Source organism: Pongo abelii, chromosome 6 (genome assembly GCF_028885655.2).
Source record: "Pongo abelii isolate AG06213 chromosome 6, NHGRI_mPonAbe1-v2.0_pri, whole genome shotgun sequence".
Classification (NCBI taxonomy): domain Eukaryota; kingdom Metazoa; phylum Chordata; class Mammalia; order Primates; family Hominidae; genus Pongo; species Pongo abelii.
The window spans coordinates 104159803-104173664 of NC_071991.2; the positions used below are offsets into that span (position 1 = coordinate 104159803).

General features: G+C 35.8%; 1 protein-coding gene across 38 annotated transcripts in view; it reads left to right on the forward strand.

The window, feature by feature from the left end:
* Nucleotides 1-13862, forward strand: part of HBP1 (HMG-box transcription factor 1) — a 38733-nt gene that overhangs the window by 14518 nt on the left and 10353 nt on the right. For all 38 annotated transcript variants that reach the window (XM_054558949.2, XM_054558937.2, XM_063725530.1 and 35 more), the window contains 7 exon segments: nucleotides 1618-1801; nucleotides 4150-4378; nucleotides 7571-7712; nucleotides 8120-8231; nucleotides 8328-8440; nucleotides 11060-11216; nucleotides 11912-12056. In XM_054558949.2, the coding sequence (XP_054414924.1) occupies nucleotides 1618-1801; nucleotides 4150-4378; nucleotides 7571-7712; nucleotides 8120-8231; nucleotides 8328-8440; nucleotides 11060-11216; nucleotides 11912-12056 (1082 nt within the window).

Here is a 13862-nt window from a genome sequence, read left to right on the forward strand (position 1 = left end):
CTAAGTAGCTGGAACTATAGGCATGAGCTACTGCATCAGGCCAGAACTTTTTTAAAAAATGGAATTTAGACTAGAGCCTGAGAAATCAGAAAAATCTTACCATTGTTGCTTATGTTAAATAAAGAACTAATTTAATCATTGTCCAAAGGGTGGAATAAAAGGTATAACCACATTTTCCTTTCATAATAATATTTAGTTGTTGGATTTTGCTGAGAACTTATTTAAATGTATTAACCCATATTCTCTTCCTTGTGATAATTTTGTAGGCTTGCAGGTAGATGTACTAGTTGTTTAAATTTCCCATGATTATTATTAATCTTTCTATACATAATATCCTATTCAGAATGACAGGTATCTTTTATTATGGCTAGGTCCCAAATTTTCATTAAGAAAACCTAAGAACATTTTTATTTTTATGAGAATTGTAACATATGACCATTTTAAGAAACTCTTAAATGTTATTTAGAAAATATATTTTTTTTGGCCAGGCGCGGTGGCTCATGCCTGTAATCCCAGCACTTTGGGAGGCCGAGGCGGGTAGATCACCTGAGATCAGGAGTTTGAGACCAGCCTGGCCAACATGGTGAAACCCTGTCTTTACTAAAAATACAAAAAATTAGCTGGGTGTGGTGGCACGCGCCTGTAATCCCAGCTACTAGGGAGGCTTAGGCAGGAGAATAGCTTGAACCCAGGAGGCGGAGGTTGCAGTGAACCCAGATTGTGCCACTGCACTCCAGCCTGGGTGACAGAGCAAGACTCCGTCTCAAAAAAAATAAAATGTATTTTTTTTAAGTGTGCTGAAGTAGTTTACTTTCAGAATGAGGAAACAAAATAAAAAACACAGTAAATAGAGACATTAAAATAGAATCTTTAAAAAAATAAAAGGACAAAATAGAATATTCCTCCAGTTTTTTTTAACTTTTATTAAGGAAAGTTTTTAAATTTCGTTTTGAATTTGAAGGTACAAGTGAAAAAAAGAGTCTTATTAGTCTCAGTTTTTGCATCTGAAAGGATGGTTACTAGGTTAAATAAAAGTATATACAATACCATTTTTCCTCAGCAGAAAAGACTTTTTTTTTATAATTCAAGATATTAATGTTTTGGGATTGAGATGTAATTTAGTGCTGAGTATTCAGTTGTAGGCCAAGATGTTAAGGAGTCATCCGGGTCTAAAGGATTTGAGGGAGCTATAAATGGCAGTGTGTGATTAAGTTAAAATCTAACATTGTGGCCAGGCATGGTGGCTCACGCCTGTAATCCCAGCACTCTGGGAGGCCCAGGTGGGCAGATATCTTGAGGTCAGGAGTTCGAGACCAGCCTGGCCAACATGACTAAACCCCATCTCTACTAAAAATACAAAAATTAGCTGCGCGTGGTGGCATGTGCTTGTAATCCCCCCTACTTGGGTGGCTGAGGCGGGAGAATCGCTTGAACCCGGGAGGTGGAGTTTGTAGTGAGCCGAGATCACGCCACTGCACTGCAGTCTGGGTGACAGAGTGTGACTATGTCTCAAAAAAAAATAAAACACCATTGTCATGTCTCTGATTTATTTTAGGTTTGTGTAATGCCCAAATTGCATGGCTTGACATCATTTCTTAATGTCGTTTTTATTTTAAGTCAGAGCACCATAACATGGTGTGGGAAGTGAAGACAAATCAGATGCCTAATGCAGTACAGAAACTCCTGTTGGTGATGGACAAGAGAGCCTCAGGAATGAATGACTCATTGGAGTTGCTGCAGTGTAATGAGAATTTGCCATCTTCACCTGGATATAACTCCTGTGATGAACACATGGAGCTTGGTAAGCAAAATTAAAAGTTATATAGAAATCTCACTAAGATTCAGATAAATTTTTCTACTTAGCCCGCTTCCCCACCAACCTTGACTGGCTAGAAAGGGATATGAAGTATTTGTATATTAGGAATTTTCAACATTCTTCTATTGCTTTTAAAATACTACTTAAAACCAACATGAGTTGGGCTATTTATGGTTATCGTAGAGACTCATTTACAGATTGTTAAATTAAACTACTTTACTTTGTGTATAAAGATCGGACCCCACTTGTGGCTTTCCGAAAGATGCTACTTTTGAAATATACTCGAGAGAGCTCAGTAAAATATGCTTAGCCACTCTTCGTGGCAGATTTGCTGGTATGATGTGGAAATTACAGTGGACCCTTGAAACTTGAGGATCTGACATTTATGGTTGTTACTATTGCTAAACTACTCCTGGAGATATGTGACCTGTAGAAATGTGTAAGTTTATTGAGGTGTGTTTTTGAATTGTATTGCTTCGAGGCTGGTGTTCAGGAGTATGGAGGTAATGAGTCACCTTGGCTTGCTGCCCAGCTTTTCAGCTTGGCTTTGCCCCCATTTAATATATGGGGGTTTCCTTCATGTTTATAAAAACCCTGGTGAGAAGATACAGCTGTCTTAATTTTACAAATGATGAAATGGAGGAGATTATTACTACGGTAATGTTTGGAAATTTGGAGATCTTAAGCTCTTGGGACACATAATGTGCTTGAATGCCAAGGATTTTCTGGGCCCTAGTATTTATTGAGTACTGGTTACTTTTGAGCAAGGAGTGCCATTTTAATCAGGTAGTTGATCTTTCTCAGTTTTTGGTTTAAGGAGGAACTCAGAAACTTAGGGCCCAGGGGAGTAAAATAACATGCCCCTTCCACCTATGACTTCGTTTAAAAAGTAATTTCCTGAACTTCAGAAACAGAAATGAACCCTTGGCAGTAAATAAATGTTGGTCAAAGGCAATGAGGGAAAGGAAATAGCTATATCAGCATGAAAATTGTAGGGTAGAATTATTTTAAATTAGTGTGATGTTCTAGAACTCCTTGGCTCCTTCATGACTCCATGAAAGAAGTCAGTTTTTACAAATGGATATCCCGAGTCAGTACTTCTAATTAAAACATTTCAGTTTGGCTTGGCATGGTGGTTCACGCTAGTAATCCCAGCACTTTGGGAGGACAAGGTGGGAGGATCATTTTGAGACCAGGAGTTCAAGACCAGCCTGGTCAACGTAGTGAGGTCTCATCTCTACAAAAATTTTCTTTAAAAATTAGCTGGGCATGGTGGGCACATGCCTGTAGTCCTAGCTACTTGAGAGGCAGAGGCGTGAGGATCACTTGAGCCCAGGGGTCCAAGGCTGCAGTGAGCTATAATTGTACCACTGCACTCCAGCCTGGGCAACAGAGTAAGACCCTGTCTCAAAAAAAAAAAAAAAAAAATTTTTTTTTTTTTTTTTTTTTTTAAAGATAGGACATTTCAGTTTTAGTAGACTGTTCTGGAATATTTGCCTGAATGGGAATTATACATACTTTTATAGTGACATTTAGGAGACTAGAAATTTTCTTGACTTGTATATTTAAGGGACCCAATAGGTTTGTGGAGTTTGTAGGTATGTGTTTCATGGAGAGTTTTTTTTTTTAAGCCTTCAAGATGCTTTTTCTTCCCTACTACATACACGCACATACATACAGACATATATATGATTTTTTTAAAGAATATATATATAATTTTTTTTAAGAATTCAGTGTTTTGGAATTCAGTGTTCCTTATAGTGCTTGGTGTGTGCATGAGTGGTACTTGGGTAATATTTCCAGTCATCTTATGGGGAGCTGAAAGGGTATCATGAACTGCCTTTTAAGAATTCACTTGTAGGAAAAAATAACCAATAAATAACCAGTAAATATTAACAAGTTCAGAATTTATTAGTAAAAAGAAATACTTTAACACAGAGTTGTGTAAGTAGTAGCTAAATATTTATGTGATCTATATTATCATTATGGAAATTATTGTTTTCATTATAGTCTGTGTAACAGGTTATTAAAGTATGTGAGTAATAAGTCCATATTGCACACATAAAATGCCTTTTTCTTCATTAACTTGTTAATGTAAAAATGTCTCAATGACATATGGATCACTCCTAGGTGAGGTACAAAAAACTAGGGGGAATAAAAAGCAGAAAACACAAACCAAACCATGTTTTTCCAGTCTGTGAACAGAATGTTAAATTTATGATTTTCCTCTCTCAATTAGCTAAAATTGAGGACTTCTCTTTTAACTGCAGTTATAATATTGTTCCTTGTATTAGCAATTTCCTTTTTATGATTTTGAGTGTGCTTATTTGCAGATGACCTTCCTGAACTTCAGGCAGTTCAAAGTGATCCTACCCAATCTGGCATGTACCAGCTGAGTTCAGATGTTTCACATCAAGAATACCCAAGATCATCTTGGAACCAAAATACCTCAGACATACCAGAAACTACTTACCGTGAAAATGAGGTGGACTGGCTAACAGAATTGGCAAATATCGCGACCAGTCCACAAAGTCCACTGATGCAGTGCTCATTTTACAATAGGTAGGAGCATTGATTATATTTTTATTTAAACATTCTATCATTACACAAAGGTTTTATTTAAAAATTTTTCTAGTTTAAAGGTAATAATGCTTTAAATTATTAGAATTTAAAATAAGTCATTAGAATTAAGCTCCTTATCTAATGATCAAAGACTTATTTCACTCACTACCATGATTTCATATTTTGAGAATTAGATAAAGGTGATAATGAGAACCATAGAGTAAAAAATATTTGTAAATGTTCAAAATAAATTAGACCATGAAATACTTTTACTATACATTTCTACATATAGAAATGAAAATTGTATTTCTCTAAAGAAACAGAGTTGCAATCAAGATTATATTTTAAACTTTTATCAGCCTTTAATTGGGTTCCTTTTGGTCTAGGTTTATTTCTTCCATAGTTTATGTGGCCTTATGTTATTTGCCTGTTTGCTAATTCTAAAATTTGCTAATATTAAATCTTAAACTTACAAAGGTGGATTCCCATTGGTAAAAATCACTGTTTCATATATCCAGACAGAGTTTAAGAAAATGAGCAGTTGTGCTATGAAATTACGAAGCTTCCAGCTAATATGCCTAGGGAGACCTAAGTGGAAAACACTTCATTATTTATCCCTAAAAAGAAATGGATAAATATGACAGTTTATAAGGGAGAGAAATGCCTATATTTGCACACCTGTGAGTGGAAAATGATAGAGCAGAGTTTTATACTAGGTAGTGTAGGAATAACTGTAAATTTTGTTAGTGCTCTTGAGTGTAATGCATTGCTAAAGAATAAACTTACTAGGTATGAAATCTCACTTTTCTTGTAACCCATTAAATTGTGCTGCTTTTCTTACATTTAGCAGGATATTGATCTTGACTAGAGCAAATGGAATTTGGTTAACTTCAGTTTAATTCCATGTTCGTTTCCACAGGAAAGAAAACTTCCTTTCAGAGTTCTTATTTCCTTTATAGTCCTAGTTTTTATTGTAATCTTAATAGTCAAAAAGCTAAAAATTCTTTTATTTATTTTTTTTTAAAAACCTGATTTAACTATTGGATTTTTTTTCTTTCTCTAGAGATAATACTTTTTTCACTTTTTACAGCAGAGTCATAGGATTAATAATAACAGTTTATGGAAAGTGAGTAAACCCTTCAGAAGAAAATCAGTGTAAATAAAAACATAAGACATAAGGAAAGGAGTATCTCCCTGAAGATGTATTATTCTGTCCAGCATTTTGAGTAATGCTCTGCTGTCTGGGCTACCTCCTAACACTGTCTGCTCGTGCAGCTTATTGTTGGGTGTTAAACTGTGTTACTGAGCTTTGATATCTGAAGTCTTAACTGTATAGTTAAGGAGTTGAGGACAGGTAAAAATTTATATTACCCCTGAATAGATAGAGAGATGAAGAAATCAGTGCTGTTAGTGTTTGGACATGTTGAGCATGTTAATTTTCACAGAGTATTTAGGCCATATACATTTTAGAATATCACATTGTTCCCTTCATTTTTATTTATTTTTACTTTTTGGTACTTCTGTTTTAAATGGTTAAACAGAAGAACTGCTAAAACTCACTTTTTAAAATTAGGGAGTCAGGGATGAACAAAAGGAATATTTAGCAGTTGGGCCATTCTCTGATACTTCATATATATCTAAATGTGTAATAACAGGATGGGCAGTTTTTGGGCAAAAGATGAAACATTCAGCATATAATTTGAAATCGAAAATTGGACAGTATGCTACAATGCATGGAAATCTGAGGGCCTTTTGATTTAAGGAGTGATATGAACAAGAAAGTATAGATCCTTATGTAAAAGTAATTTCTGGAAAGATAAAATGAAAAATGTTAATGAGGATAAAGTAGAAATTGAAGGGCTAATACAATTTCTCAGGGAATAAGGGAAAAATTGGAAAGATGTCCTTTCCCTCTTTTTTGGTTTTGTTTTTTTGAAACGGAGTCTTGCTCTGTTGCCCAGGCTGGAATGCGGTGGTCCAGTCTCGGCTCACTGCAAGCTCCGCCTCCTAGGTTCATGCCATTCTCCTGCCTCAGGCTCCCGAGTAGCTGGGACTACAGGCACCCACCACCATACCTGGCTAGTTTTTTGTATTTTTAGTAGAGATGGGGTTTCACCGTGTTAGCCAGGATGGTCTCGATCTCCTAACCTCGTGATCCGCCTGCCTCGGCCTCCCAAAGTGCTGGGTGGGATTACAGGCATGAGCCACCGCACCCGGCCCTTCCTCTCCTTTTTAAAAAGAGTATTAGTACAGACATGCATAAACTTTTTCTGTTAAGGACCAGATCTCTATTTGGCATCTCAGACAATTATCCTGATTTGGGACCTTACCTTCAGATGGTTTTCCCTCCTCCACCTGGCTGTCTTCCTCTCTGCTTCCTTTCCAGACTGCTGAGTCCATACACATCATTCATCATCCTTTATAGGCTTATTTCTTTGTTACCCCACCCATGAATATCTGGTCTGTTTGTGAGGGAAGGATCTGGGTATGCTCCTGGGAGCTCCATATACTCTAAAGGGACCATTGTCTGGTAAAAGAGACTTTTGAGGGGAAGGGAAGTTTTTTTTTTTAAGGTGATCTTTGAGGAGAAAAAATAACTAGACCTTATATGTAGTTGCTTTTCAGCAAGTTTGAATTAGAAAACAAGAAATAGTGTCCAGTTACAAGGAGGGCAGATAGGCTGCTCTCTGCTATAAAAAGTTTTAAGCATTTTTGCTTAAGGTAGTTCTTGTACCTGCCCGGTGATATGTGGTTGGTAGATAAAGAGTTCAGAGTTGGTTACACTAAGCTTAAATGCTGTCTTCATACTGAGACTTACTGAGTACATCAAAGTAGAAGAAAGAAATGGATAGGACGCCCTGCATAAGAGGGGATATTATCATTCACAAATGAAATATACACATGTATATGTATTGATAGAAAAATGAATGGGATAAATAAATGAAACCGTAGTCGTAATTTAAAATATATTGTCAAATCTGAAAAAAACGATGTCTAAAATGTGTGAGGAGGGTTTAGATAAGGAGTTAAGGAATATAAGTATAAAATGAAGTCTTGCTGTTTTTACTAGTGTTTACCATAAATGTGTTCAATGTAATAACATTGGCATTTTAAATATGAAGTGCTTTCATTAATAGGAAAGATCTACTTTAAGGACCTATGCTTATGGTTGAAACTGTTGCTTTATTTTAGATCATCTCCTGTACACATCATAGCCACTAGCAAAAGTTTACATTCCTATGCACGCCCTCCACCAGTGTCCTCTTCTTCGAAGAGTGAACCAGCCTTCCCTCATCACCATTGGAAGGAGGAAACACCAGTAAGACATGAAAGGGTAAGTTTATTTATGAGGTTAAACTTTTACAAAGTTTGTACAACAGTTGAAATACATTTTAACATTCCCCATAAGAAATAGTCTCACTGTTCTGTTAGTGATCTGGATTTGATTTTATATACAGCTCTACTATGTGTTAGGAAAGCTTATTATTAATGGGAATGTGCGTATAATTAAAGCTTCCAAAAACTTCGTTTTGTGTGTGTCTTTTTTTTTTTTTTTTTTTTTTTTTTAGCAAATTCTCCCACAGCCTGACAATCTTCAGTTTTTGAAGGCATTATATTTTCCCTAAGTTTAGAATTATTAAGTTATCCACCTATAAGCATGGGCCTAAAGACGTGGGATGAAAACAGATATTAAAAGGTGTATTTTAAAAATAAAAAAGTTGATAATATTTTTCTCCATAGGCAAATAGTGAGTCAGAATCTGGCATTTTCTGCATGTCCTCCCTGTCAGATGATGATGATTTGGGATGGTGCAATTCCTGGCCTTCAACTGTCTGGCACTGTTTTTTGAAAGGTAAAAAAAAAAAAAACAACAAACCCTTGAATTTTCCACAGCTTACTTGTCTAGTACAGTCATGTGTCTAATACTTGTTTTCTACCTAAACCTTAGGAACACGACTGTGCTTTCATAAGGGAAGCAATAAGGAATGGCAAGATGTCGAAGATTTTGCTAGAGCTGAAGGCTGTGATAATGAGGAAGATCTTCAAATGGGCATTCACAAGGTTGATTTAAAATTCTTAAAAAAAATTTTCAAAATCTTTCAAAATGAAACAAGATTTATTGTTAATCTACAGAAATATCCTCCATTCACTTTCATATTTAAATGACATCGTACATTTTAGGTAGAGCATTTTTATGACCACTCATTGCTTAGTCTGATGGGGAGGAGCAATGATTTTAGGTTTGCCTTTCTAACATGCTTTCTTGGATGGGAAATAGTATATTTCCTGGTGCTTCTTTGTGTTTTATACACTTTACAATGGGGAAAACTGGTATTAAAAATATGTAATGAGGCCGGGCGCAGTGGCTCATGCCTGTAATCCCGGCACTTTGGGAGGCTGAGATGGGTGGATTACGAGGTCAGGAGATCAAGACCATCCTGGCTAACACGGTGAAACCCCACCTCTACTAAAAATACAAAAAAAATTAGCCGGGCGTGGTGGTGGGCGCCTGTAGTCCCAGCTACTCTGGAGGCTGAGGCAGGAGAATGGCGTGAACCCGGGAGGCAGAGCTTGCAGTGAGCCGAGATTGGGCCACTGCACTCCAGCCTGGGCAACACAGTGAGACTCTGTCTCAGAAAATATATATATATTTATATGTAATGAATAAATAAACTAACCAAAGCCTTGCCTTAGGTAATCTACAAAGTGATTAATTCCCTGTAGATTATTGACAGTCAATTATATTAAGTTACTTTATATAAGTTGTTTCATATTAAGTTACTAAAACTAGCATTTTCTAAGTCGATGAGCAAAAGCAGTAGCAAGCAATATTACGATAAAGTCGACACCTTTCGCTTTGAAATTTTTAATTTCTCCGTCTCTCCTATAGGCAAGAAAATGGGCATGTGAAGTGTGCTTGTACAGATTCTTTTTTTGATCCTGCTATGTCTCACTGTTAAGTCTCTTGAGAAAAATTGTCCTGTCTTGGCTGCCTTCAGTTTCCTCCCCTTGCTTTACTCTTCACTTTAGTGAAGTTCACAGTAGTCTAACTTTGGCCTCTACTGCTCTACAAAAATTGTCTCAAAGGTTACTAGCTTTATTCTGATTTCTAGGACGAGAGACCTCGTTTGTTCTGTTTGACATCTGTACAACATTTGACACACTGGGTTAGTTCCTGACACTGTCTTCCCTTGATTTGTGTAGCATGGCAGCATCCTGATTCTCAGTCTTTTAGGCCTGGTACTTGACTGCCCGCAGTGCTGAATATTAGACAAGATTCTGCCCCCTTCACTTTCTTCACCAGTTCCTCTCTCCTGGTAATGTCAGCAGCACCTCCATCATGTCCTGTGGAATGCACTCTGGACTTGGAGTCAGGAAACCTGGGCTCTTCATAGCTTCTCCAGCAATTATCTGTGTTACTGATCTTAGGCAGATTGTTAACCCCTCTGAGTATTGGCTTCCTGATCTGAAAAATGGGATTGGATTAGTTTTAAGATCTCCTGCAGCCCTGCGAATGGGAAGATTTTGTAATTTCGTTATTTGCCAATCTATGTCTATAGCCTTCACCTGCACATTTCCAGCTGCATGTTAGACATCTCTGCATGAATATCAGTCAGTTCTTTGAACTAAGCTTAGTGTGACCAAAACTACCCTTAACTTTTTCTTCCTCTTCTTGGCTTACTTTTCTCCTATTCTTTTAAAGTTATTATTATCATCCTTCTTGATTACCAGATTCAAAACCATGAAGTTGTCTTTTACATTCTATTTCTTCCCTTTATTTATATTCATTTGATTCTAATTCTGTAAAGATTTTTAAGTCATCGTCTCTTATTCATTACCTTGTTCATGCATTAGCGTAATTATGATTGGATACTACAGCAAGCTTTTGGCGTGTTTGTCTCCTTTGTTTTTCTGTGAATGTAAGAGTAAGGATCATGTCTGTTAGTGTTTGTATTTTCAGATCCTACCATGTGGCATGTGTTAAATGCTCAATATTCATTGAACTTAAATTTTTCTGGTTCTATTACTATTGCACTTGTCAATTCAGGTCTATAATAGGTGTCTCCCATTATATCCTCATGTAATTGAATATGAGGTCTTTTCTTCTGTAGAGTCTCTTCTTATTTACCATCATCTTAAAAATTGACAGTCATGCTGATAAAAACACTTTGATTGATTTCCCAATACCTTCTAAGCAAAAATTGTATGTACTTTGCCTGTCTTTAAGAGGCCTTTACTAACTGGCCTCTTCTTATTAGCTTTATTTGCCCCAAATGTGAACTCACCTTGTATTTTTCGCAAATACCCAGCACTCCCCAAAGTTGTTGTTAATTACAAATTTCTTGGTGCAAGGCATGTCCTTTCATCTTTCTAAATTGCATTCTTCTTTTAAATCTCAGTTCCAATTGGAATTGAAAATCCTCCTTAATCTCTCTTTTGGTATTAATAACTCTTTATTAAACTGCATCACCATTATTTATACTTGAGTGTAAGTGCTTATTCCAGTTTAGTTATTTATATATGTGTCTTTCTTCACTACCGGGTTTGAAAGCTCTTTAATGGCAGGGATCCTGTCTTGGTTATTTTTACCTTTTCCGCAAAGTCTTACATGTAATGGGAACTTCACAGTGTTTTGAATTGAACATTTCCAATTCATTCACGCTATGCATATATTTTCAGGGCTATGGTTCTGATGGTCTAAAGTTGTTATCACATGAAGAAAGTGTATCATTTGGCGAGTCTGTACTGAAGTTGACTTTTGATCCTGGTACAGTAGAAGATGGTTTACTTACCGTAGAGTGTAAGCTGGACCACCCTTTCTATGTTAAAAATAAAGGTAGGGCTTGAATTGCATTTGTAGTAACTTTTTTTAAACAAAGCTTCTTAAATCTGTAATTATGTCTGTAGCTTTGATGATTAAGAAAAAATTTGAGGGGAAAACGTCTTTCAAACTAAATAAAAAACTACCATAGGGAATGCTTATAATAATACCTAATGGTGCGTAAGTATCTTAGCAGTCAGGTGGAACTTTATTTCTTGTATGAGAAATTTTTAGATTCATGTAGTATAGTATAATAAGTTTTCTATTATCTTCATATAGTTTGGGGAATGTAGTGATCTGGTAATCACATTTTCATTAAGAGTTACCAAATATGATATAAACCTGAGTCACTCTTCAGAGCCTTATTACAGTAACACCATGTTAAACATAATTTTATAATTCAGAGACTATTTCATGGTCTCAGTCATTTATCACTTATTGTCATTGTAGACTGATGGAAGTGCTGATTGATAGAGGAGCTCTATATATAATAAAATGCTGAACGATAAGCTAGTTTTGGAGGGCTTTTACATTGCTGAAAGGAAATACTTATCTAGTACTTTATTGTAAAGATACATGACTTGTGTTAGAGAATCTCTTGAGACTTAGCAATAACTTTTTATTTTTAAGATATAGAAATGATATGTCTGTTTTAAAGTAGGGTGCTTTCTGTGAGTCCTCATCCTTTATGCAACATTGTTTAACTTTAGGTTGGTCATCATTTTATCCAAGCTTGACTGTGGTACAGCATGGCATTCCATGTTGTGAAGTTCATATTGGCGATGTATGTCTACCTCCTGGACACCCCGATGCCATTAATTTTGATGATTCAGGTGTTTTTGATACATTTAAAAGGTAATATTGGATTAATTCTTTGTTTTATTTTCCTCTTAAAGTTTGCCCTTCATTTCCCTAATGATGGTTAAGTCAGATATTTAGGAAGTTCAGTCTTTAAAGATTTGAGAATTATAAAAGAATTATTAAGAGGAAAGTATGAAATGAAAACATAGTAGGTAATTAAAGTATAATAGTTATCAGAGTTTTGCATGTAGTTGTCATATAGGAAAATTGAGTTTATAAAACATTTAGGATTAGATTAGGAAGAATATCACATGTTACATGACCAAGAGTTTAATGGTTCAGCTTTGATAGTTACATTTAAAAAGTTGTGATATCTGGCCAGTTGTTTTTAAATAGCTTATAAATCTCTTGTGTTTTTTGTAGTTAACTGTATTTTTCTTGATATAATAGTTAACTGTATCTTTGTTTAATACTCATTTTGACCAAGGGCATTAGTTGCATGGTTTAACAAATAGTAGAAAATAGCCCAAACTTGACATCTAGAAAGGCTTAGAGAGGGAAGTAGTTATTCCTGAGATCACGTTGCTAGTAAGTGGCAGAATAGGACAAGAACCAATGTGTCCTGACTCCAGAAGCTTGGCCAGCTATCTTCATTTATATGGGACTTTCTTGGTTTTTGCGCTGAAAGTCCAGCTTTCAGGAAACCCCTCAGTCCTAGACAAACTGGAACAATTGGTCACCTTGCTCCTAGAAGGAACCCAGAGAAAGTCTGTGTGTAGGTATGTGGGATTTAAAGACTCATTCTTTCTTTAAGATAATTATCAAATCCATAGGCATGTACTGGCACTAAGTAGAGAATTCTCAAGAGTCCCTGCTGGCCTGTAGATTTTATTTCATTCAATTTAATTAGTATGTTTTATATATCATGAGGATGAGTGAAACTATTATTAAAAAAGCAAATTGCATAGGGCCTGACACAAGCCACATGCTCAATAAATGTCTACAAGCTTATGCTCTTAATGCTGTTTGATTACATCCCTCATATACACTCTTTTTTGAAAAACTAGAAAAATGAGTCAAAATTTTAAGGACTGATACTTAGGATATAAAGATTAATGATAACTCCTATGTTTTGGTGAGACTGTAACCTGATAGAAAAATTTTGGAAGATAATTTGGCTTTATCTTGTAAAGGTGAGTATCAGCAATTTCATTTCTCTTTTATATATATCCTAGAGAAGTAAATTCTTGTAGTCATGCTCAAGGAGATGGTGCCAGTTAAGTTTGTAGCTGTATTGCTCATGATAGCAAAAATGTGGAAACAATATCAATACTTATTAACTGGAGGGTGAATCCATGAAGTATGATATAATCATATAGTGGAATTAGTGGAAAATGAATGAACCTTAGCTACAAACTTTAAAACATGGATCAATTTTTAAAACAATGTTAAGTAAAAATAAGTCTTGGAAATATACAGTATGAGTCTATTTTATGGAATCATATTCCTTAGAAATAAATAAAATAACCCTTATATATGGTTTGTAATACACATTATAAATTATGTCAGTATAAACCTAAAGACTAGCTCCCAGGTTTGATGATTTGCTCAGAGAATTCACAAGACTCTGCACATAGTTGTGCTCATGGCTGTGATTTATTATGGCAAAAAGATACTAATACGAAGCAAAATTGGGAGAGGGAAAAGATGTGGGGTGAAGTCTGAGGGAAGCCAGGCTTCCAGGGATCCTCTCCCAGTGGAATTAAGGGCATGTTTCATTCCCCAGCAGTGGGCTGTGACAACATATATGAAATGTTGTCTCCCAGGGAAGCTTGTTAGGTGCACTTGGCACCTAGGGTT